At 37.4% G+C, this 25,361-nt stretch overlaps 1 protein-coding gene across 4 annotated transcripts in view; it reads right to left on the reverse strand.

Annotated features, from left to right (window-relative positions):
- The window catches only part of LOC127437721 (MOB kinase activator 2-like), a 71,525-nt gene that overhangs the window by 12,782 nt on the left and 33,382 nt on the right, over positions 1 to 25,361 (reverse strand). The window contains exon 1 of one of the 4 annotated variants that reach the window (XM_051692822.1): positions 24,942 to 25,238. The exons of 2 other annotated variants lie outside the window; for them this stretch is intronic. In XM_051692822.1, the coding sequence (XP_051548782.1) occupies positions 24,942 to 24,979 (38 nt within the window). In that variant the 5' untranslated portion in view covers positions 24,980 to 25,238. Of the gene's footprint in view, positions 1 to 7,255; positions 7,398 to 24,941; positions 25,239 to 25,361 lie in introns of those variants that run through there. One more of the 4 variants, XM_051692820.1, reaches the window with a different exon arrangement.

Genomic DNA, 25,361 nt, shown 5'->3' on the forward strand with positions numbered 1-25,361 from the left:
TGATATATGATTAGTTATTTACGCCGACATCACCCAGGGAAAGCGCACGGCGTGCACTGAGCCGCAGGTGAGCCCGAAACTGCACACACTCCCTTCCCTTCTTTAGCAGGCACTCAGTGCTAATTCGGGCATGACACAACAACTAAAGCGCTTGGGGTGTTCATTGCCAAAGTTATTTTGCCCTACTGCGGTGATAAGGATGTTGGATTTTAGCACATGATTAAAACACTCGAGTCCCATTACGACAGTCCTTCTCCTATCCATTTTAATAACAACGTTCCTTCTATAGTGATGTACAGCTTCCAAATGTTGAATATGAGTTGAGTTTGAAATGCACTTTATGTTGATGCATGCAGCGTAATAATGCAGGTATTGAGTTAAAATGTTGATTTAGTACTGAGAGAAAATTATTATTATTATTTTTTTTTTTTTTTTAAGTTAAGGTCCCTAAGAAAATGAACCATGGTTTTCCTATAGTAATACTGTAGTAATCATGATTGTAATAACAATGACTGCTGTCACCATGTTTTGTTTTTGTTTTGTTTTTATCAGAAATTATGGTTTTGATACAACTGGTTTTACAACAGTTATACAAGTAGTTTCCATATAACCATGACAATAACCAAGTTGATTTTGTGGTTACAATTATTTTACTACAAATAATACCATGATTAAACTATGGTTACTGTAGTAAAACCATGATTTTTGTAAGGGCAAACCTGTTGACACATTTACCACATAGTGTATTCTTACTTTAGATTTGGCAGTAATATTTTTTTTTGCTGAATATTGCAAATATCGAACCGTACAGAAACCGTGACCCTAAAACTGTGATACAAACCGAACCGTGAGAAATTTGAACTGTTACACCCCCTAGACAGGGGTCCTTCCCTTTTTGACCAATAATTTGACTTTTCCAGACTTTTATGAAATCTTGAAATCCCTTTTTCATAATAATTGTGATTTTAGACTGATTCACTAACAAATCATTCAGACCAATTTGTGAACCATTGAAGAAATAACTGAGAAGAACCGACTCAAAAGAAGGATTCACTTGCAAATCTGACTTGCAAATCACTATGGCTTGCAAGCAAGTTCTACTCTACACAAACTCTAATCAAGAGCATTATTGCACTGATGAAATCCACAACACTTCATGCTCCATTCACTCCCATACGACTGCGAGAGACTGGAAACACACGCTTGTGCAAAGACATTTTGCATTCGGCTGTGAATTCAGACCACATGGCTCAATACAACGATTGCAAATAACAAAGCTGCATGGTTTTATTGTTGCAGAAAAGTGAGAAGACAGTCTTGATAGATGGATAGCTTGTAACATTTATTAAAACCAGAAACCCTCGAGTGTGCCATCATATCCTGTCCATTGCGATGTCCAAAATAATTTTGCATGCTCAAAGTTTAGTGTGACCACAGCTTTACATATAGTTGAAGTCAGAAGTTTACATACACTTAGATTGAAGTCATTAAAACTCTTCTTCTTTTTTTTCTTTTCTTTTTTTTTTTTTTAAAACACTCCACAGATTCAATATTAGCAAACTATAGTTTTGGCAAGTCATGTCATCTACTCTGTGCATGACATGTAATTTTTCCAACAATTGTTTACAGACAGATTGTTTCATTTTTAATTGACTATATCATAATTCAAGTGGGTCAGAAGTTTACATACACTAAGTTAACTGTGCTTTTAAGCAGCTTGGAAAATTCCAGAAAATGATGTCAAGACTTTAGACAATTAGCTTCTGAATTGGAGGTGTACCTGTGGATGTATTTTAAGGCCTACCTTCAAACTCAGTGCCTCTTTCATTGACATCATTGGAAAATCAAAAGCAACCAGCCAATACCTCAAAAAAAAAAAAAAACATTGTGGACCTCCACAAGTCTGGTTCATATTTGGGAGCAATTTCCAAATGCCATAAGGTACCACGTTCATCTGTACAAACGATAGTATGCAAGTGTAAATACCATGGGACCACGCAGCCATCATACCGCTCAGGAAGATGACGCATTCTGTCTCCTAGAGATGAACGTAGTTTGGTGCGAAAAGTGCAAATCAATCCCAGAACAATGGTAAAGGACCTTTTGAAGATGCTGGAGGAAACAGGTAGACAAGTATCTATATCCACAGTAAAACGAGTCCTATATCGACATAACCTTAAAGGCTGCTCAGCAAGGAAGAAGCCACTGCTTCAAAACTGCCATAAAAAAGCCAGACTACAGTTTGCAAGTACACATGGGGACAAAGATCTTACTTTTTGGAGAAATGTCCTCTGGTCTGATGAAACAAGAATTTAACTGTTTGGCCATAATGACCATCGTTATGTTTGGAGGGAAAAGGGTGAGGATTGCAAGCCGAAGAACACCATCCCAACCGTGAAGCATGGGGTGGCAGCATCATGTTGTGGGGGTGTGCAGGAGGAACTGGTGCACTTCACAAAATAGATGGCATCATGAGGAAGGAAATTATGTGGATATATTGAAGCAAAATCTCAAGACATCAGCCAGGAAGTTAAAGCTTGGTCGCAAATGGGTCTTTCAAATGGACAATGACCTCAAGCATAGTTGTGGCAAAATGGCTTAGGACAACAAAGTCAAGGTATTGGAGTGGCCATCACAAAGCCCTGACCTCAATCTGATAGAAACTTTGTGGGCAGAACCGAAAAAGCAAGGAGGCCTACAAACCTGACTCAGTTACACCAGTTCTGTCTAGAGGAATGAGACAAAATTCCAGCAACTTATTGTGAGAAGCTTGTGGAAAGCTACCCAAAACATTTGATCCAAGTTTTAAAGGCAATGCAACCAAATACTAACAAAGTGTATATAAACTTCTGACCGACTGGGAATGTGATGAAAGAAATAAAAGGTGAAACAAATAATTCTCTCTACTATTATTCTGAAATTTCACATTCTTAAAATAAAGTAGTGATCTTAACTAACCTAAGACAGGGAATGTTTTCTACAATTAAATGTCAGGAATAGTGAAAACTGAGTTTAAATGTTTGGCTAAGGTGTCTATTCAATGCATATCTAAAGAAAATGTATAAGGCCTAAACACTCAAAACACCTTAGCAACTGAACATACACAGCAATGCCCTGGCAACCTCCCCAACTTTTTAGCACTGTGGTGAGTCACATTTTCTTCACGAAATGTACAAATCTAGCACTATTCTTTAAAACTGATCTGGGTTCAGCTTATCTTCCTTAACCTGACCAAAAGTATTACTGAAGAACCTGCACAGCTGATCTAGGATCAGTATACATTATTGACATTTAAGGATCAGCCAATATCAATTGAAACCAGCAAGCGGACAGCTGTCAGGTCCAGCTGGTAAGAGAATGAAATGGAAGTTGAGGCTTGAGTCAGCTGGAAGATCTGAACATCTTGCAGAGCCTTTGATGGATCGGCACATCTGATGGGATACAAGAGCTCAAACAAGCTTCTTCTTGCAAAACAACATCCCTCCTCTGATTAAAAGGACATACTACCTCTCGCAACACAATACAGTCTTAAAACGGAGACGGATCCAGAAGAGAACATTGTTTCTAAAATTGGTGTCAAATTGGAGCATAGAATGACCAACGAAGGGAAACGCAGGTTTGGAGTTTGATAAATACTGGACAACACAAACACAAGAACAAACACAAATGTTGTTTCCAGCTGTGTTGACGATACAGGTCTGGCTTGACCTGAGAGTCTGAAAACTACAATGCCTTTTATGGCAAAGATATCTGCGGGAAACGTTTATGAGTAGGCACGGTGTGTTTGTGTGTGTGACAAGAGGGCTGCTGGCAGCAAGAAAGTTTTTCTTTCTCCTAAAATAAACTAGCAAAAGGCTTGAGAATTTGTCCTGTGCCGCATAATTTTCGTAAAAACGGCGCTTCCTGGAAACTTACTGAACTTGGGGAAGGCTAAAATAAAACAATGTGTGCTCTGATTTCTGGACGCACAAACTTTGTTTTTTCTCCTTTGAATTGAATACCAACTAATTTGGGGTACTGACGCAACAACATTATTGGCGTAAAGTTTTAGGATTCCAAGAATCCATTCCTGGATATTCCTTTCCTTTTTTTTCCCCCCCTGCACTTCCAAAGGATGGAAGACTACACTGATGACTTCAGAATCGAATCCAAGACATCAAACATAAGTATAGATGTTTGTCTAACACAGTCAGTACTTTTGCATGCACTTCAAAAGTTTGATATTAAACTAAAAGTGTACCAGTCTTTTACTTAGTCAAACTAACAGGCTTAGATAATGCAATAGTAGCTCTACTTTGTTCAGCACGTAAACAAGTTAGTCAGACCAAAATTGGCCTCAGTAATGTGCTCATATTCTGAAAGACAGGTGACATGAGACATATATTATCGGCACTTCCATAGCTGACGTACTTCCTTCAAATATTTGATTACGCATTGTGTCGTGTATACTTTGACGAATAGATAAAGACTGTAGCTTGGCTACACACAAAAAATTAAAACAGTTGTAGCTCAATTATAGCAGTGCATGTAAACGTTCTGAGTGTGTTGATCATGGCAGTACCTGTAATATTTATGGCCTTTCCTCAAAGGACTGGGATGGATAAAGAACAGAAACTAGTAAGAGAACTTTTAACAATTAAGCAAATAAATAGCTGGTTGACACTCTATCTGACAAATATTAAGTGCTCGGGTCTGTTCAGAATCTCCAAGATGAACTATGCCAGAGGCTCAACACGTTGTGTGCATTCTCATTCCAGCATCTGCTGGAAGATCTAAACATTTGTAAATCATACTGACTCAAACAGAACTCTTGAGAACAAGCATGGGAACTTCAAAGCCTCCATATGCATACCAATACTACAATTATTACAATCTGTAGATCAGTAAATAGCAGTCAACAAATTGGTTTCAGTGTTTTCAGTGGACTCTATCTGCATAGTTTCTTTGCTTTGGAGACGTTAAGCAGAATGTTTAATTTAACACTTGGTAGTGATTGATTTGGCTGATATTTGGCTATTTTCAGATTACCGCCATCAGTCACTAACTGTGTTCGCTCGGGAACTTTCCATTTGTGGCAGTTCCAAAATCTATCATAGTCCACTATCTGAAGACTGAAAATTCTATACAAATTCTATACAAAGATCCTAAAAATTCAAATAATGAAAAACAATATATATATTTGAACCTCACTGGACAGTGGACAACTACAGTAGCTTTGAACACATCTTCTCAAGTGCCTTCTGGTCTTTGGCCATGTCTGTCTAACCAAGTTTGGACTTCCTTGTTCTCATGGGCATGAAGTGTGTGTGAAGAGCCATTGAGATGACAGTATTGTGTTAAACACAGGAACAGCACCAAGGGGACGGCACAAGCACAGGTCATCAGCATCAAAAAAGATAGGTGGGTGAGGAGAGGGGCCTTGTTAAAAATAAATGGCTTTAAGTTAAATTAATTGTTAAGTCAATTGTTTCAGGTTAAATGGGTTTTACAATTGTTGTTGTTAGACATCATTATTGATTCATACAAATGGTACCTTGGTGAAATGTAAATGTCAACCACATTTTGTTGATTTATGAACACTAAATACCACACATACATGAACAGTTTTTGAAGGCGGGAGATCAGAGCATCTTATCGCACTTAACTTCATCAGTATAGAGCTGTTCAGATTGTGGTCCAAAAACCCAGCATTTTTTAGCCATAGGGTCCCTTAGTATTTTTCTATGGGATTTTATAATGGCAGTATTAGATTTAAGAGTAAAATAAGGTCTGTGGTAAACATTACTTTAAGATTTTTGGACGTTTTGTTATACAACATCAATTACACCCAGTCATACCAAATCCTTTTCAAGCCAAGTAAGTCCACTCGGCAGCCATCTTGGTAATACCCCCGGGCAGTTATTTTCTACGGATACAAGCGACATAAAAGTACAGTTCCTATTTACTTGAATGTGCAAAGACAGAAATCTCCAAAATGGTTGGTCAAGATTATAATCAAACAACATATTTCAAATCAGCATTTAAATCTGTCAACAATGGTATCACAAATTGTGCTCTTTAGATTAGATCACGCTAAAAAGCACTATTTGTCAGGCTGGTCCAGCATGCATTTTCTCGAGTTCACTGACAGGCTATGTCTGTATCTAAAAGGTGATTGACTCTTTTACCTGTAAGTCAGGACTTCCCTTTTTACATCAGCCACATTGGGTGTTCCAATTCCTCCCATTCATTTTAATACTTGTGCTCTGGTCATGCCCTAAATGTTAATTTTTTTAAAAGACTATTCCGGGCTCAATCGACAGCATTTGTGGCATAATGTTGATTACCACAAAAATGTATTTGGACTCGTCCCGTCTTTAAAAAAAAAAAAAAAAAAGCAAAATTGGAGGTTACAGTGAGGCACTTACAATGGAAGTGAAGGGGGCCAATTTTTGGAGGGTTTAAAGGCAGAAATGTGAAGTTTATAATTTTATAAAAGCACTTACATTAATTCTGTCAAAACTCATGTATTATTTGAGCAGTAAAGTTGTTTAAATTGTCATTTTTGCAGTCATTTTAGGGTTTAATCTATCTGTTTTGTTTTCAAACAAAAGTTTCCGACTTATTCACAGGCTAAATATGCATGAGAAACGTGCAGCAGTCTCAACCAATCAGACAACTGTAATCGAAATATATATATGTTCGTGCATGTTATTGAATAATAAATTCGATCACAACTGTCAGATTGGTTGAGAATCCTCGACGTGTCATGCACATTTATGAATTAAGCGGGAAATGTTTTAATGACTGGCAATGACATCATTCTTTGAATTATAAAGCGTCATGCACTAATAATGAAAAAAAAAAGTATTTAATTTAGATATAGGCTACAATAACTCACTTAAGTTCGTTCTTCACTTATGTAATACATTTTGCGTGGATGATGGCTTTAAAAAATAATATACTATAATATACATTATTCTAGGCTTACATTAAAGTACATCATCTATAAGTATGCTTTATCATTTGTCTTATGGAATAATCATTATTTGAGAATAATGAAATGCAATTAAAAGTCTACTGAATGCACACTAAATACTGTAACGGCAATAACATCGCAAAATTGTTTATAAACATATGTAGCTTATATAATGCACCGAATTTATAGAACTTATTATTAAAGCGAAATCATTTATCATACAGCTCTGAATTCGGTTCATGTCGGTGCTGCCAGTTTAATCTACCAGATTTAATGAAAACAACAATGCTACTTTACCTCAAAACCTTGCCAATAGCCTGAAGAACCATCTTGCAACTTAATCCGGTTCTAGGTGTTTTCTGTGAGTGCATATCCGAAGTGCTGAGAAACGATGGACTGACAGTCCGGGGAGTTTTGAATTGACCGGTCTTTCCCTTTCTCTTCAGCAGATGTTTTTAAACTCTCTCTAGTGAGTGTATAATAAATAAAGTTCATGCAACAAGTCCCACCACAGGACAGCCAATCAGAAATGCGTAAAGGCGGGGCACAAAGTGTTAACGCCAATCATAAGAACGAAGGGGCGTGGCGTGTTGTGGTTGATATGCAGTTTGAACGTCTACTCCTCTGCTGTTCCTCTTGGTCAGTGGGATTCATATTATGGTCAGTGTGGCGTAACCTGCATCCGAATTAATGTTACTCCTTTACAATTACGCTTAAGGGGAAACATTTAGCTAGTATAATTAAAAGTTATTCTGTTAACTTGACAATGCACTTAAAAAAAAAATCAGAACCTAGCATAAATATCAATTATGTTTATATATATATATATATATATATATATATATATATTATTTGAGATAAAAAATAAATTAAAAAAAAGGACAATTCTTAATGCAAAGACAAAACACATCAGGGTTACACAGATTTCAGCAGTATTTCGAAAGTTAAAAAACACAAAACAATTCTGCCTGACACTGAACTTTGCCTGAAGCCAAAATACACACAAATTCCTGTCCGAGACACTGAGAGGAATATGTTTCAACGTCACTTTGACTGGCGATAGTGAAACAAAGGATTTCAAGGCCTCATCCAAACATTTGTAAGTGTATTGGATTCTGGGCAACTTTAATATACTTAACATGAGAGAAATTCCCCCCAAAAATTACAATTGTCCCCTAGACTTTCATTGAATACAGAACAGAAAGTTGTAGGTGACTATGAAGTGGAAAGTCTATTCGTGGGAATCTTGGTAAGATTTTGGTTTCATTCCTGTGTTTTTATTCATATCTCACTAGAAAGTCACAAACAACATATGGTAGGACATTAATATTTACATAATCTAACTACTTTCGTAAATGGGATCTTGTGTCTTTCCACAAAAGGAAAATATTGAAGCTAGTGAATCATAAAACCACATATTTGTTGTAATGAGCAAGGTTAGTCTGACGTACTCTGACGTCCTCAAACTTTAGCTGTTCACCTAAACAAACAGGAACAATTGATAATGCCAAATTTAGAAAGTTCCTTACGGTTAAAAAATTGCATTTCATCTCAGCAATCTATACATATTACGTATGAGGGGCTGGACTTGCGATCCAAAGCAAAACCTCAGTCTGGTCCCACATTATTCATGTGGTGTTTACTCACCACCTGATTCACCAGACAACTGAAACGACATACCAGCAACATCTGTCGTGTCTGATAACACAATTAAGTCATTGATTTCCAGGACACACTTCCTGCGTAGCCATTTACTTTCAGTCTTAAGTGTTTAGTCGTGTTCTGTTGAATGACCAATTAAAGAACAAAATTGTACTGTAGGGCAAGGCATCATGTCTGAGAAAGTGACATCATACTAGAGTGAGTAGACATGGCATAAGCATGGTTCATGTTTACTGCCCATCTCACATAATGGATATGAATCGCATCCAATAAGTGCACTCTGCCTGGTACGGAAAAAAAAAAACACACAATAAATGGATAGTTGACATGAAATACTTTGGGAAGTTGTCATGTCTGGCAGTATGGCTTATATATGTTTGCTTCTTTTTCTTAATTTACCTAAAATCTTGATGTTGATAAAGAAAAAGGTTGGAAGGCAAATATTTCATCAACTATCTATCAAAACATTTTCCTCAATGTTCAAAACAATTACTGTTTTGCTCAAGCTCGAAATCACATGGTCACATGGCTCGCTTGACTCGTTTGGTAAGAAAGTCAACGAACATTCCTGTTAGACAAAGCAAACAGAAAAAAATCCCTTCACACACAGCTCGGAGCTGAAGCATCCAGCGAATGGAGTAATCCAGCTCTGCTGAAGTGCCGAGGGCAATGCGAGATGATCGAGACACATAAAACCAGCACACAATCATGTTGCAATCTGAGAAATGCTTTAAATGCAGCTGGAACCTTTTTCAAAACTTCTACTTGGCTTTAAATTAATACATTAACAATTTAAAGTAGCTTGTGGATCTTTCATTCTCGGATCAATTAAGCTCAATCGACAGCATTTGTGGCATACTGTTGATTACCACAAAAAGATTATAGACTCATCCGTCCTTTTCTTAAAAAAAAAAAGAAAGAAAAGAAAGAAATAGGGGTCACATTGAGGCACTCATTGTTTTCCGGGATTACATAGTTTACGGCATTCTGTCATCATGGCAAGTTGTAAAATTGGCTATAAATTTACACTGAAAAGTGATTTTATCACACTAAAATCATGTAACACATATATTGTTCTTGTCTTGTGGCTATACTTTTGAAAGAAAAGGAGGGACAAGTTAAAATGAGTTTTAACCCGGAATATTCCTTTAAGCTTTTCTACAGTCAACCTTGATGAGCTTCACGCATTTAAAGTAATTAAAGCCTTTTGTGATACTGATCATGAGATAAGCCTTCATAAAAACACTCCCAAAAGTGGTCTTTTCCTGTTCTGGTCAGCAATGACAAAAAAGCCCTACATTTTTAAATAAAACTTTAAAAACTACAAAAATATATACACTGGGGTCCAAAAGTTTTTATTCAATCCTGAAAATAGACAAAGTTGTACAATTCAAAAAAAAAAAAAAAAAGTATCACATACCAAATACTTAGCAAATTAATATCAAATTCATTTACATCTTTTCAATTAAACTTTTCACTCAGATTGTTTTGCTGATTATGTAATTTGTAATGAAAGGTTGTATATTAAAGCTACTCTATGTAACTTTTGGTTGAAGCATAGAACTACAAGTTCCTTGCGAAGGAACACTGTTTTGGTATTTACGTGAGCTGGGCTTCGGCTCTGCTCTTCAGCGTGGATTAATCTGATAGTTTGAGGAGTATTGGTGTAACCATGGTTACAGGTGATCAACTTATCAGAGCGAACGTCACTAAAGATAACAAAACTCACCCCCTCCTCTCAAAAAATAAATAAATAAATAACAAGAGGAAGAAAAAGACAGATATCCGAAAAATATCTTAATAGCAGGTAAGTAGCATATCTTCCGCTGTTGTTTTGATTAATTGAAAACAACTGTTTCAAAATAAATAACGTTACAAAAGTTAGACAACGGTGACATTAGACAACGATTGCTAGTCATATCACATAGTCAAATGGTGGAAATTATTATTTTCTTAGCTAGCAGGAAAATAGACCAAGGTAGTAACTAGTTTAGAGATTGCATTGTTACCAGCATAAAATAATTTTGTTTCGGAGAGTCTATTTACTCTAACTCCGCCCACCATTGCTCAGACCAAACTCAAGACAGCCATGACAGATTTATTTGTGGTCAACTGCTGATCAAATGAAGGTGGGCATATTTGAATTTTTCACAATGGGGCAGAGACATTAAACTGGTTAATGGGTTAGACATTTAGTGGATTAAGTGATTGGATAACCAAGTGATTATTTTCGCTCCAGTAGTCTGGTGGAAACACAGGATTTTATGACAAACTGTGTCCCCATGTGCAGCATAGTAACTTTGTGTGCAACAATGGTATGTGTATGTGTTGTCACGCTGGTGATCCAGGTTCGAATCCCACCCCTTGACATACTTTTTCCCATGTCTCTACTCTTAATATTTCCTATAATACTACTTATAGTAATAAATAAAAGAGATTCCTCACAGTGATTTAGTCACAGTGAAGGTCGGGAATTGAGAGAAGCATTTGATCCGGACCATGGTCTTACTGTAGTAATATTATAGTAACCATGTGTTTTGGTGGAAACTAGTTCTGATGTACTAACCATGGTGTTACTACAGTAACACTGTAATTAACTGTTAATAGCAGTTAATAGTAACCATGATTTTACTAGTAAAACCATGGTTAATTTTTGTAAGGTAGGGTTAGGGGTTGGAGTAGGGTGTCTGTGGGACTCCAAATAAACACAATAAAAATGCTGCAGTGATGCCAATATACTGTATGTTAGTATTTAAACAGGGGTGTAAGAGTATCTGCCACTATTTGCACTCGAGAGCAAATAGCATGATTTTTGTTGATTTTTACACAGTGCAAATAGCCACGGCATTTTTTTGTTTTACCCCATTGTCCTTCCTTGAAAATGAAATCAAGCACTGCAGTACCACAATCCATAATAAAATGCCCCATTAGAGTATCTAACGCTATCTACCTTGCTAAGCGAGCTACCTGGCTAACTATCGAACCAATAAAATGTCTTTCTTGTCGAGCAAGAAAAACTTCATCTCTGTGTCGGTTTGAAATCCTTTCAGATCTCGGAGTTGTCGCCACATCTGAAAAAGCCAAGCCTACGTTGTTTCGTGTTTTATTATTACGGGCTCTGTCGCATTCCCTTTTTGCTTGTAGACTCTTCTCGGTTCGAGGTTTCTTTATTTTGAAAACGGGTGATTCCCCAGAGGAATGCCTTTTTGTATGATCCGTGGTCAATGTTGCTCAAGTGTTGAAGCTACCTATCACCGCACATATACAGGTGCTGTAGTAGCTCCGGACCTTCTTTTCTTTATTTACGGACATGATGTAAAAACGCACAGATGACTGGCGGATGTAATTTCCCGCCAAATCCATTCCGACAGCTCTAAAATATAAATCATTATTATAGGATTACCATTGTGAATTGGGGTACGGCAAAAGCATGGTTTGGAAGACGGATTATTGGTGTACTTTCTCATTAATGAAATTTTGTTCATTTCTAACAAAAAAAAAAAAAACAAAAAAAAATCTTACATAGTGTAGCTTTAAATAAGAAAAATGCCAAATTAAAAAAGTATTTTCAATAGTGGTCTCGGACTTTTGGACCCCACTGTACGAGCTTTACAAAGTTATCTTTAAATGGATTTATAGCATGAATCATCACATAAAAAGTGCGTAAAATAGATTAAAAGTAAATTGCCACACCAATATAGTGAAGGTCTTATCTACTCTTCTCACCTGCTGTCCCAAAGATATCTTGGAAGAAGGCCCTTATTAAATTGGTCCTGCATCCTATGGTGCATTCATGCAGGGAAGCGACTGCATGCACCAACATGTTACGCTCTCGGCTAAGAAAACACACAGCGGGGAGCATCAAAAGCAAGATAGATGGATAAAAAGTCAAGGATGAAATACATTCAGGAAAAATACTGTGTTTTCTGGAGCACTCAATATCTTTCTTGCTTGAAAGATTGCATTTCATTTTAGCTTAAACAAATATATGTGAATCATTAAAATTCTGGGAATGTGTAAAATCAGATAATGAAAGCGACTATTTTAAAATTATGCAAGTATAACATCACTTTGCCTGTTTATTACCGAAAAAAAAAATTTGCACAACTTTCCAGGGGCCATAAAACAGAAAGCAGCCCCTAACGTGTAAAGGTAAAAGCCCAGAAAGGAAAAAAACAACAGCATGAAAGAAAATGAAAGAAACAGTGTTAGGGAAAACAAGGCAGACAGTTTGAATGCATGTTGTAGCATGTTCTGAAGGCCTCACCACACACGCAGCATTCTTGAGGTTGGAGGATTCCTGTTCAGTTCTGTATATGGGGAAAACAAATCTACAAACCCTAAAGACTCACAGCTGCTTCAGCTGTTTTGGAGATGAAGAACACACATGGATTTATGCTTATACGACACCAATTTAGTTCAGCAGTGAGGTCTCCTAATGGAAAATGCATTTGAAAAATATGCTTTTTCAATTAAATGTATTTTTTATCTGATTAATCGATTATTGGAAGAAATTAATCGTCAGATTAATCAATTTTCAAAAGAGTTGTTAGTTGTAGCTAAAACTAGCTAGAACTGTGCTGATACAGTACAAATCGGTAATTAAAAGAGATTTCATTGAAAAAAATGTCAGTGTGTATTTATTTACATTTTCTACAGTTCAACTAAAGAATCAGGAGGTCATCTAAATAATTGCAAACTCTGAAATTGACATTTCTCAGGTGCAACACTGGACAAATGTGAAGTGAATAGCACAAGAGAGATTAAAACTGACTGCGCCATTTCACAGAGGGGGGAATTTACTATGAAGAATAATGAGCTGGTTTAGGGCCCGATTCACTAGAGGAATTATGCAGATCAGGCATAATGTGCCTGATCTGCAAACGTGCCCACAAAATCGCTGCTGAATGCAATTTGCATGTACAATTTCTATCTTGCGGTCCGATTCTGAGCGCTATTAGTGGAGGATACAGCAGACCACTGTCAGCTAACAACATCACTGTGATCCAGACACCTGAATCGTATTTTAAACATGCCAAAAGTGCACTTGACTACACTGCATATCTGAATATAAATGCTAGATTATAACAATTTTCTATATCATTTGATCATTATTTGATTAATTACTACTGATATGATTGACAGAAAATTTACAAAAACATCTCTTTTAAATAACATTAATTTTACCACCTGCTTTCATCTGGCAGAACTCGTGCAATGTAAATTTCGCTGCGCAACTTTTTGTGAATGAAACACAATCTGTAATGAGCCTAATTTACAAAAGGAAGGAGGCATATTTGCGCGGAAAGGAATGACAATGACTTTATTTAAATCCTCAAGCGCAGTGCAATTTTAGAGCTGACTGTGCCTACGTAAACTAGATTGTGGGTGGTAAGTGAATAAGATGCAGGTTTTTGTGCTGAAATACCATGCGCAAAAGTGGTGCAACTGTTTAGTGAATTCACCCGTGAGTGTCTTGCATTTTGCACAGTTTCAATCGCAGTCCAGTCAGCACGTGCAGTTCTAATCAAGCTACAGCAGGTTTTTGTGTAGTTGTGTTGCAGTCAGTCAGTCTGTCTGTCCAATTATACATGACCCAATGCGTAATCTAATATTTGAAGCAGGACCCCAAATGCGGCGGGTTAAATACACGTTGGGCATAATCTGTGTTTCGGAGCATGTGCACAACACTGATGCCAATTGTGGTCCAATTAACATGTATACAGGATTGTTGAAGACGAGCTACAAATGTGTTATCTAGGTGTGTTAGTCCTCCTTTGAGTTCAGTCAGACTAAAAAGTTTACATGACATGAGATGTATTATTGTTTTAGTCTGACTGAATTCAAACTTTTTGAAGTGCATGTAAAAGTGCATCATATCGTGAGGTAGTCAGCAACACCCATCCCTTGCTGCAGCACTATTTGTGACTTGCAGTTGTGCAATCAACTTCCATAAATATTACTAAATAACAAAGATCAATACAGACTGCCAGCCAATGGGGTGATAAACAGATTGTTAATCGTGCCAGTTTTCCCCCACCTTGACCAAAACCATCAGTTACAGTGATTTATAGAAATACAGTTTCAAGTGAGTTGGGTTATAGACTTAAGGATGGTATAAAGCTGTAAATCCATAGCAACATCAATTGAGACTTGGCAATAGAGGTGTGGAAAGGATTGGCTTTATTCATCTTATGAAAGAGCCGCTGAGAGTTGGAAATTATGGAGGCAGAGCCTTTGATCCTTGGATTTTGAGGCAGGAAAAGCTAATCAAGATCTTTGTTTGGAGGATAAAGACATAAAAGATGACAGACAGTCTTCATCAGTGTGGATAGACATTATGCTAAGAAATTATATGGCATGAATAGTCACAAAAACATACTTATACAAACTGGATGGCATGAGTTCGAGTAAAGATAGAAAGGACAAAGCAAAATGATCATGTAGTGGAAAGTTGCATTGGTTAAAATGTGAACCTTTGAATAAGAGCTCCACTCCATGGCACAAAGAGGTAGAATATAAACAAATGCTGGAGAGGTGATCATCTTTTTTGTGCTTCAGGAAGCACACTGCCCCCTACTGGAGACAGAAAGAGGTGCATCAACAATGGTTCTTCCAAAACTTTGACCACTTTGCAGTAATAAAGAGCCATATACCACAAATGTGTCTCTAAATAACCTGTCAAAAGGGGTCATTCCTTCATCATTACTCAGACTGGATTACCATCAAATAGGGTGGGTGATCTTAACATTTCTCAGCCTTTGGACAATATTTGATTTATACCTCAATATTTATGCCCAAAGGGTGGATCTTTTTTTTTTTTTTTTTTTTTCCTCAATCAGCAGGGCATCCTTTCAACCAAATATGACATGGTCTTTGGGAACTTAATGGGCAAATCTAAAGCACACTAAAATCATCACAATATTCACAACATTGCTTCATTTCACACTGCCAGCAAATTGACCGGCAAATATTGTGAATTTTGATATACTGCTCAGCCTTACAATTAAACCTATTTAAGTAAGCATTTTACATGCCCTTAAACAAGGACATTCCAATAGATGTACTGCATGCTGAATGACGAATGTTTAAAAAGAAACATTTTCAATGGCTTTTGGGTAAGAGATAAGATTTTTCAATATTTTTTAAACAGAATACCAGAAGTCCTACGGCTAAACATTCTCTACAAAAGTCACCAAGTCTTGGAGGTTAGTATGTGGAGGTCTATCAAGTGCCAGACAAAAAGAGATTCTTTGTGCATGCAGGCGACTTGACCACTGTCTTGTGGACTGCCATGTTTGTACAGGAAACATGTCAGAGAGGGAGGGAGAGATTGCACAAAATGCTGCAGGACAAGTTGCCCTTTTCACACCACCCTATGTGATGGTGGGGGATGTGCAAGAAGGAAACGCACAGCCAGACAGCAACTGTGTGATATACTGACCTTGAGGGGTCAAATGTCAATTGGTGATAAGTAAATTGTCTGATAGTTGCTCAAGTGACTAGAACGCAAACCTGCAAAATGAGCTTCAGGACAAACCTCTAGCCTTTTTTCACCATCAATATTTATAACCCGACTGAAAAATAATGTTATTCAGGCTGTAAATTGCTTAAAATGTTTGATCAAATTAATTAGATGAGATACTGATTAATTAATCCGATTAATTGCAATGAACTGCATATCAATATATGTGCCTAAATAAAGACAATTCATTAAGTAATAATCAAGATAATTATATATAATATATAATTATATAATAACTGATCACAATGTATAGTCAGGATATTAATAACGTGAAAAATTACTATTACAATTTGAAAAAAAAAAACTACTTCAAAGAGTTTATCAAAAAATCCTCCACGTGCAGCAATGACAGCTTTGCAGATCCTTGGCATTCTAGCTGTCAGTTTGTCCAGATACTCAGGTGACATTTCACCCCACACTTCCTGTAGCACTTGCCATAGATGTGGCTGTCTTTTCGGGAACTTCTCACGCACCTTACAGTCAAGCTAATCCCACAAAAGCTCAATGGGGTTAAGATCCATAACACTCTTTTCCAATTATCTGTTCACCAATGTCTGTGTTTCTTTGCCCACTTTTCTGTTTCAAAAGTGGCTTTTTCTGTACAATTCTTCCCATAAGGCCTGCACACCTGAGTCTTCTCTTTACTGTTGTACATGAAACTGGTGTTGAGCGGGTAGAATTCAATGAAGCTGTCAGCTGAGGACATGTGAGGCGTCTATTTCTCAAACTAGAGACTCTGATGTACTTATCCTCTTGTTTAGTTGTACATCTGGCCTTCCACATCTCTTTCTGTCCTTGTTAGAGCCAGTTGTCCTTTGTCTTTGAAGACTGTAGTGTACACCTTTGTATGAAATCTTCAGTTTTTTGGCAATTTCAAGCATTGTATAGCCTTCATTCCTCAAAACAATGATTGACTGACAAGTTTCTAGAGAAAGCCGTTTTTAAATTTTTTTTTTTTTTTTTTGCCATTTTTGACCTAATATTGACCTTAAGACATGCCAGTCTATTGCATACTGTGGCAACTCAAAAACAAACACAAAGACAATGTTAAGCTTCATTTAACGAACCAAATAGCTTTCAACTGTGTTTGATATAATGGCAAGTGATTTTCTAGTACCAAATTAGCAATTTAGCATGATTACTCAAGGATAAGGTGTTGGAGTGATGGCTGCTGGAAATGGGGCCTGTCTAGATTTGATCAAAAATAACTTTTTTCAAATAGTGATGGTGCTGTTTTTTACATCAGTAATGCCCTGACTATACTTCATGATCAGTTGAATGCCACTTTGAATTAAAGTACCAATTTCCTTGCAAAACAGCTAAATCTGTACATTATTCCAGACTTTTGGCTGCCAGTGTGTGTATGTGTATATATATATATATATCTCAGGGCTCTTCAACTACTTTCTTGAGGGTGCCAGATTATCCAGATGAAAACTTGGCAGGGGCCAAAACATTTTCTGTATTCTGTATTTACATTGTTATCTTAGCTAACACTTTCATTGCAAGTAACATGTTACTTTAAAAAAAAAAAAAAACTTAATACAGTGCATTTATTTATATTAAAATAGTCACAGTGTATACTGTATATTGAATTATAAGGTCTGGCCATAAATTTATTCATAAGATCTGGCTGAAGAACAAACATGACTTACACTCGGTGCCTAACAAATAATTTTTGATCAACTTTACTTTGAAAAAGCAAACAAACAAAAAACATAATCATTTTAACATTTTAGGGCTACTGTTTACAAATTATTAAAACTAAGGAGAAACATTTAGACCTGCTGAAGCCCTCTCACAATATCAACCCACATATGAAAACAACGTCATATAAAAATGTAATGTGTATGCATTTATATTTAATTTTCTTTTTGAAAAAAAAAAAAAACAAAAAAAAAAACAAAAGAGATAAAATGTCTATTCTTCCATTTTCTCTATAAAGTGTCATCCTATTCAGTGAGGAAAAAAATTTATCCTGCAAACACTGTGAATTTGCACACAATAGCAAGTGCAGGAGCCAGATTTGTGTGCAGTTAATCATTGGCAAAAGAAAAACAAGCTGAGTTGATGCTGTTCGTGATTGAGAGGGCTGACTCACAGCTGTATAATCAGGATATCTGCAGGTTCAGTTTCACATTATAATTTTTTCCAAGCCCTACAGACCGTAAACAGATGAGACACTTCAAGAAGTGAATAAAAGCAAACTTTTTAGCACATTTTCTTTGAACGTTCAGTTTTCATAATCGATCTCTCTTTTGTTGCTTAATGTGCATCTGTGCTGACAACAATTCTGTCACAACTGCGGTGATCATTTTTTACATCTGTAGATCTGACCGCACTCCACACATCTAAGCAATTTACATAAATACATTTGATTGAAAAAGATGCTATCAAATGCTCACCTAAACGGTGTGATCCATGTTTAGCAAAGCAGTGTAACTAAACTATCACCAGAAAAGCTTAAACAAGCACTCCGGTCCACACAACTGATGACGGCTGAATGCTGTAAACTCACCAATGATTGCTGTGGCTCACGCCTATAAACGCTGAGTTTTGCACAGAGAACGCTCTGGTAATTCAGACAGCGAGACAGTTTGATGAAAAATCAGTTGGACCAGACAAAGATGATTGGCGGGCCGAATTTGGCCTGCAGGCGGCCAGTTGACTATCCCTGCTATCTATCTATCTATCTATCTATATATATATATATATATTATATTTCCTGCTTTTCCTGAACACTACCCTGATTCTGCTCTAACAGGTCTTCCACTATCATGCTAAAGAACATTTTTCTGTGTTTACAAAAACATCTCCATCAAGCCAGCATTTTCTGAGCTGAACAAGCAACAGAAAAGTCATTCAGCAATTTTTTAATCCTAATTTAACAAGTCTCTCACTGCCGCAATGAGTGCTTACTGTAACTCAATGAAAACACTGCCTTGGAACGAATTGGGATTGAGAATCTTCTAGAATAAAAACCCCAAAACAAACAGGTATATTGTAATTTGACAGACTCAGCGTCTTAATTGGCTGCAGAAATGTAAACAGCAGCTCAGCTCAGGTGTGAGGCTCATTTCATAATGTGTAATTGAAATTGTTATCCTGTAAGCAGCTTAGTTGCGGTAGGAAGGGAGAGCATTTCGAAGAAAGCTAGACCTCTGTAAAGCCCATTTGTATCATCCCTGGGATATTAAATCCACAACACCAGAATGACTAGAGCCTCTGTGTAGCCAATAGGAAGCACTGAACATTTAGGTTAGGTTTTTTTTGGCCACAAAAAAATCGAATGCCTTTCTGTCTGCATACCTTTTTTTTTTCTCCCGTTTTCTCTGCAGTTTGGAATGCTCAATTCCCAATGTGCTCTAGGTCCTCGTGGTGGCATAGTGACTCGCCTCAAACTGGGTGGCGGAGGATGAATCTCAGTTGACTCTGCGTCTGAGACCGTCAATCCATGCATCTTATCACCTGGCTTGTTGAGCGCGTTACTGCGGAGAAATAGCGCGTGGAGGCTCATGCTATTCTCCGCGGCATCCACGCACAACTCACCACGTGCCCCACCGAGAGCAAGAACCACATTATAGTGACCATGAGGAGGTTACCCCATGTGACTCTACCCTCATTAGCAACCTGGCCAATTTGGTTGCTTTGGAGACCTCTGCACACCCTGGACTCTAACTCGCGACTCCAGGGGTGGTAGTCAGCGTCAATACTTGCTGAGCTACCCAGGCCCCCTCTGTCTGCATACTTTGCATTTTAGCCAGTTTTGTCACAAATGTTTGCAGTTCAACAGAAGTGATGAACCTGCAGCAAACCTTTGGTGACAATGAAGAGTTTGACGAATGAGTGACAAATTTGCAGCAAGTTTCAGGCAACACTAGATTTTTTTGTAAGCGAAGTCTCAGTTCTTGAAACTCAGGTCTTTCTGAGTTGAATGGAACCCAGAATTAGCCTTTAAAATTCACACAACATAACATTGTAAGATATTTGCAGTGGCGGAACCCTAAGAGCGGGTATGGATGGGGCGTTACACATTCTTCCCACTGGTTGAACTGCTTCAAGAAGGCAGCGGAGCGTGTGTGTGCTTAAAACGGTGTCATTCTATGCTCTTACATAGTGGAACACATTCTGAGTTGACACAGAGTTGATTTTAACCCCTGGTCATAAATTGGAATTATATCTGGAGATAATGTCTGGGTACACTTTTTGTTTATGTCTGGGAATTTAAGGAATATTCTCGATTCAATACATGTTAAGCTCAACTGACAGCATTTGTGGCATGATGTTGATTACCGCAAAAACTAATTTGGACTTGTCAAAAAAAAAAAAATCTGGGTTACAGTGCGGGATTTACAATGGAAGTGAATGGGGTCAATCTGAAAATGTAAAATATTAACTTTTCTGTATAATTTCCAAGTTATTTCTAATTTTACAACTTTGTTGTAAAAGCCAATTATTTAATTTTGGAAACAACACTTAATATTTTGTACCTTAACCTTTATATTTTATGAATGAGAGATCCTCGGGCAATGGGGAAAGTTTGATAACCCCTGCTCTAGAACACTTATTCTCATTAATTTTTCCTTTTCGGATAAATTCCTTTTTGAAACGGCTGTATGTGTGAAGAGTCTCCAGCTGAGCCAGTAATGAATGGAGTGACCTTGGACTCTGATGCTGAATAAGCATTATCAGGTGCTAGCACTGCAGCTCAGGATGCTGCTGAGGCAGAACCAGAGAGGCATCACTGCAAACCGATCTATTACAGTGGGAGGAGGCAGTTACGTAATTTTCACATGAGAGACAGATGGGGAAAAAGGGGGTCTGGAGGGGCTACAAACAATATGACAATCTGAACTAGCACTATAAGAAAACAAACTATGGAACAGACAACTTACGGATAAATGTAAGACTCATTTTCTACAGCCTATTGTGTTATAACCAGTAGTTTGATAAACAAAGGCAATTAAATAAAAGACTTTAAAATAGGTTCAAGACTATTTTACAGGTCAACATCATTCTTTTTCATGATTAACTTGGATGCGCCAGTATGTAAATTTTGTCTGACTCTGATATGTTTTGTTAATTACTAATATGATGCAATACTATTTATTTATACTGTGTTCCTTGGTTTGTTTGTTTTTTCCTGTGGTGTTCACACAAGCTCCAATGTAAATTTTGACATTTTTCCAACATAGTTTCATGACAACTCGTAATAATTCACACAAAATCGTAAGACTTGGCTCACATGAATAGCTACAACATTTATTCCCATAAAGAACAACTAATCAACAAACGGAATTTAAAATTGATTCAATACAGGCATACAATTTTAGCTAGCCTCCTATCCAACACTTTATTTTGAGAGGAAACTTCAATGAAAAAATTGTTACTTGTTCAACATTATTTATGCAATACAAATGACTGATGTACGTGAATGATTTTAATAAGCTTCCCTCGTTTTGTTCCAAACCCAGATGTTTTCTTTGTTCCGTGGTACACAAAATGTTTTTACTATTAACATCATGGTTAGGTTTAGAGCTTCGGTAAGGAGTTCGACTTTATGGTTAGGTTAAGGTTTGGATTAGAGGTTAAACTTACAAATATTCATAATAGGCCTTTATCACTCTTCCGCATTTGCAGAGCGGAAGCATCGCTTAGTAGCGTAAAACAACTTCCATTGCAGTCTGTTTCAACGACAGCGCCCACAGCACAGAATTATTATGGACTATTTTATGTACAATTCTTCTCAAATACTTAATCTAAACAGACCTACCTCACCGTACGATCATTACTCAGGGTGATGGTGGATGATGGTGTAAATAAAAATGGTGTAATGTTGATTTATTATTTTAAACAGGATGTATGTGAGAAGGGAACACTTTACAGAGTGTAAGTATGTTTTGTTATTAGATGAATGCAAGAATATATACAAACAAGAGTACCGTTACACATTAAAGAGCATTAGAACAAGACGGGTAAACAGTAAGTCACAAAAAAAAAAAAAAAAAAAAAAAAAAAATATATATATATATATATATATATATATATATTCTGAGTAAAGTTTCTACAGAGTATTTGCGATGATAGTGATTACATTGCTTTCATGTACTTATTATAATCTCCATTTTATATTAAAATATTAAAAATTTGTTTTTTTCAAAACCAAACCTCAAGGATCATGACCTGAGTGCTAAGCTTTGGAAGTTTGGCCTTTTTGCCCGAAGACATGACCGACACAGAAGATAGAAAAGAATGCAGACAGTAAGGAACCGCTGGCCGACACAGACCAATTAAAGCTCATCAGATTAAATAGATGCCCCAATCAGATGGTTAGTAGATAACACTGCACTCCAACACCAGACAGTACTGGAATATTTTAAACCTTCTATTTACAGTCGTATAAATAATATGACAAAACACTACCGTTATAAATATTACACCATACTTTAGACAAATTTAGGGAACCATCAAGTGGAAAACGACACTAACAGATCTGTTTACACGATCCCAAACAGTATGTGATTCAGGATTTTGGGAGTTGGAATGTTGCCTTAAACAAGTTTGACAAGGCTACATTTGATATAGTGTGTGGATGCCTTTATCATTCACTCAAATTAATTCTTAGATAATAGATAATTAATCAATGCAGTTTTTGCAGTGCATCACTTAGAATCTGTACAAACTATTAGCTAAATATCAGACCCTACAGAGCTTAAACTTTTTATTGTAGGGAAAGCAGGTGTGTCTAAACCCAACATCCCTGAGGAGTTACGTTAACGTAAACTAGAAAGACTAAACAACACCAGCTGACGGCAGTGTTATAAAACAAAACAGAGTTTATATACTGCGCTACAAAGACGTGAACCACTTCCACACCAGGCAACCAATAACATCTCAGCCACAGCAGACAAAATACATTACCAGATCTAGCAGAGCTTGATGGATTTTCTAGCTTGCCAAATGTAAACACTGACTTTGAATCAACACAGAAGTCCATAAGGACTTCATTGGACATATGGAGTCTAATGCTCTAAGGCAGGGGTGTCAAACTCGGTTCCTGGAGGGCCACAGTCCAGCAGAGTTTAGCTCCAACCCAAATTAAACACACCTGAAGCAGCTAATCAAGGTCTTCAGGAGTGCTTGAAGATTACAAGGAGGCATTTTGGAACAGGGCTGGAACTAAACTCTGCAGGGCTGCGGCCCTCCAGGAACTGAGTTTGACACCCCTGCTCTAAGGAAACAATGAGGAACATTAGAAAGATAAAAAGACAGATCAGCAAAATGCAAACTCAGCATTTTAATAAAATACAACTGGAATTTTCACACATTGACCAGCATCCCCGAAAAACACTGGAACTTCAGACTTATATATATAGCATAATACCACAATGAAAACTTCAACCACATGTAAAGGAATAAAAGGAAACACATCTCACTCATTCCCCTCTGCACTGGTCTGTTAACGTTCACTAACTTTCAAACAGCCCCCAACACTGGAGAGGGCAAAGTCTGCCAATAGCAGTAGGGGGAAAAGCTGGTTGGGAACACAGTGCCCTAACGGACATTGGTCTAAAGCCCCCACGTTTAAAAAAGACCATCATGAACTGCATTGATTCTCAACTTCAACCAACTACCATTTCTCTCACCGTTGGTCCTGGGTACCAAGTGTCCTTATACGTTTGATCGTACAACGTCAAGTTTGATCTCGGTATAATCTGGCACAGCTTCAAGAACACCCACATAGATGAGGACAAACAGGGTTCTCGCACTTTTTTATCAATTAATTTCCATGACCTTTTCAGTCAGTTGTGATTACTGGTTAAGGTTTTATTTTTAAATAATGCTCTAATGAGTCATTCAGACAACTAGGTCTCATAGAAACACGTTACTATGCCAACATTTTTGCGAAATGATTTTTACGAGGCTCATTCTACTTATCTTAGAATTTTCCTGGTGAAATAAACACTAGAAGGCGCTACGCTTTCACTTTCACACAAATCACAAGTAAAACGACAATATTTATTTCATAAACACTTGGTTGTTGCCCTGTTCCTCATACAGTGCTATCTTACGACATCAAAATACTCTTACTAGCAATATATTTAAGCATTTGCATTACATAACCACCTACATTTACAAGCTTGTTCAAGTGCCATCAAGCTGCCCTGTAGATCAACTGATAGAGCATTGCACTTGCAAAGCAAAGGACTAGGGTACGAGTCCTGAAGAGCACGTGAGTCATCATGTGAGTCGAAAGTGGCATAGAAGCACCACAAAATTATGTTTTGTGGTTGTTCATATTACATTTGCTTTCAGGACATTATTGGTTAGGTTTAAGGTAGGAAGGTATGATTTGTTGATTTAAAACTCAATACAGCATTAACCTTAAAAACTTCATCTGTTTGGGAGAACATTTAGGCTAACTCTCCTTAAGCGACACACAGTGGACATTTCACCTCGTAACTGCTGCAATACATGTAAGAGCCACGTGATATCATTTTGCACAAATGCCACCACAGTCAATGAGTTCATGAGATTAAGCTGCATTCAGAAAACTTAAATTAACCATTCGCCCACAAATCGAACATCACTTTGAGTGTGAGTGAGAGTTTTACTCTACACAAGTGCAATATCTACTAGCCAAGGAAATATTTTAGAGCAGAAAGCATAACTAGAAAACTGTATGAAATTTCCACCACTTGTTCTGGTATCAAAAACTCCGTTTTATAATTCCCTGATATTTCCAGGTTTTCCATGACCATGTGAACCCTTGATAAAACATCCCGAAACTGGTACCTGTAAAAGAAGCAGTCACAGCACACTAGAACCCCCATGCAGCTTGTGAAGTCAGCAATCAGATTGTTCTGTTCTCTGTTGCGCTCGTTTCAGGATATACGAGACGTACTACAGGTGAGCGGCATCCATCAGAGTGTGCACCCTTGGCATTGCACCTCTGCAGATCTGCAGTGAAGTCACAAACTGAGTCTCCTCGCACTTTCTAACTACCTCTCCTGTTTCCCGCTCTGTTTTCAGTTGCTGGACTGCACACAGTCGGGGCTTTGTTAAGTGGCCATTTCCCCTTGGCTCGGAGCAGACAGAACAACACTCCAGTCAGCAAACAAACACAAGCGCAGCAGGGCGAGCACAGCGCGTACAGTCACTCAGCACTTGTGTGTTCCTCTATGCTGATACCCTTGGTCTCCCCCCTCCCATCTC

Source organism: Myxocyprinus asiaticus, chromosome 48, assembly GCF_019703515.2.
Source record: "Myxocyprinus asiaticus isolate MX2 ecotype Aquarium Trade chromosome 48, UBuf_Myxa_2, whole genome shotgun sequence".
Classification (NCBI taxonomy): domain Eukaryota; kingdom Metazoa; phylum Chordata; class Actinopteri; order Cypriniformes; family Catostomidae; genus Myxocyprinus; species Myxocyprinus asiaticus.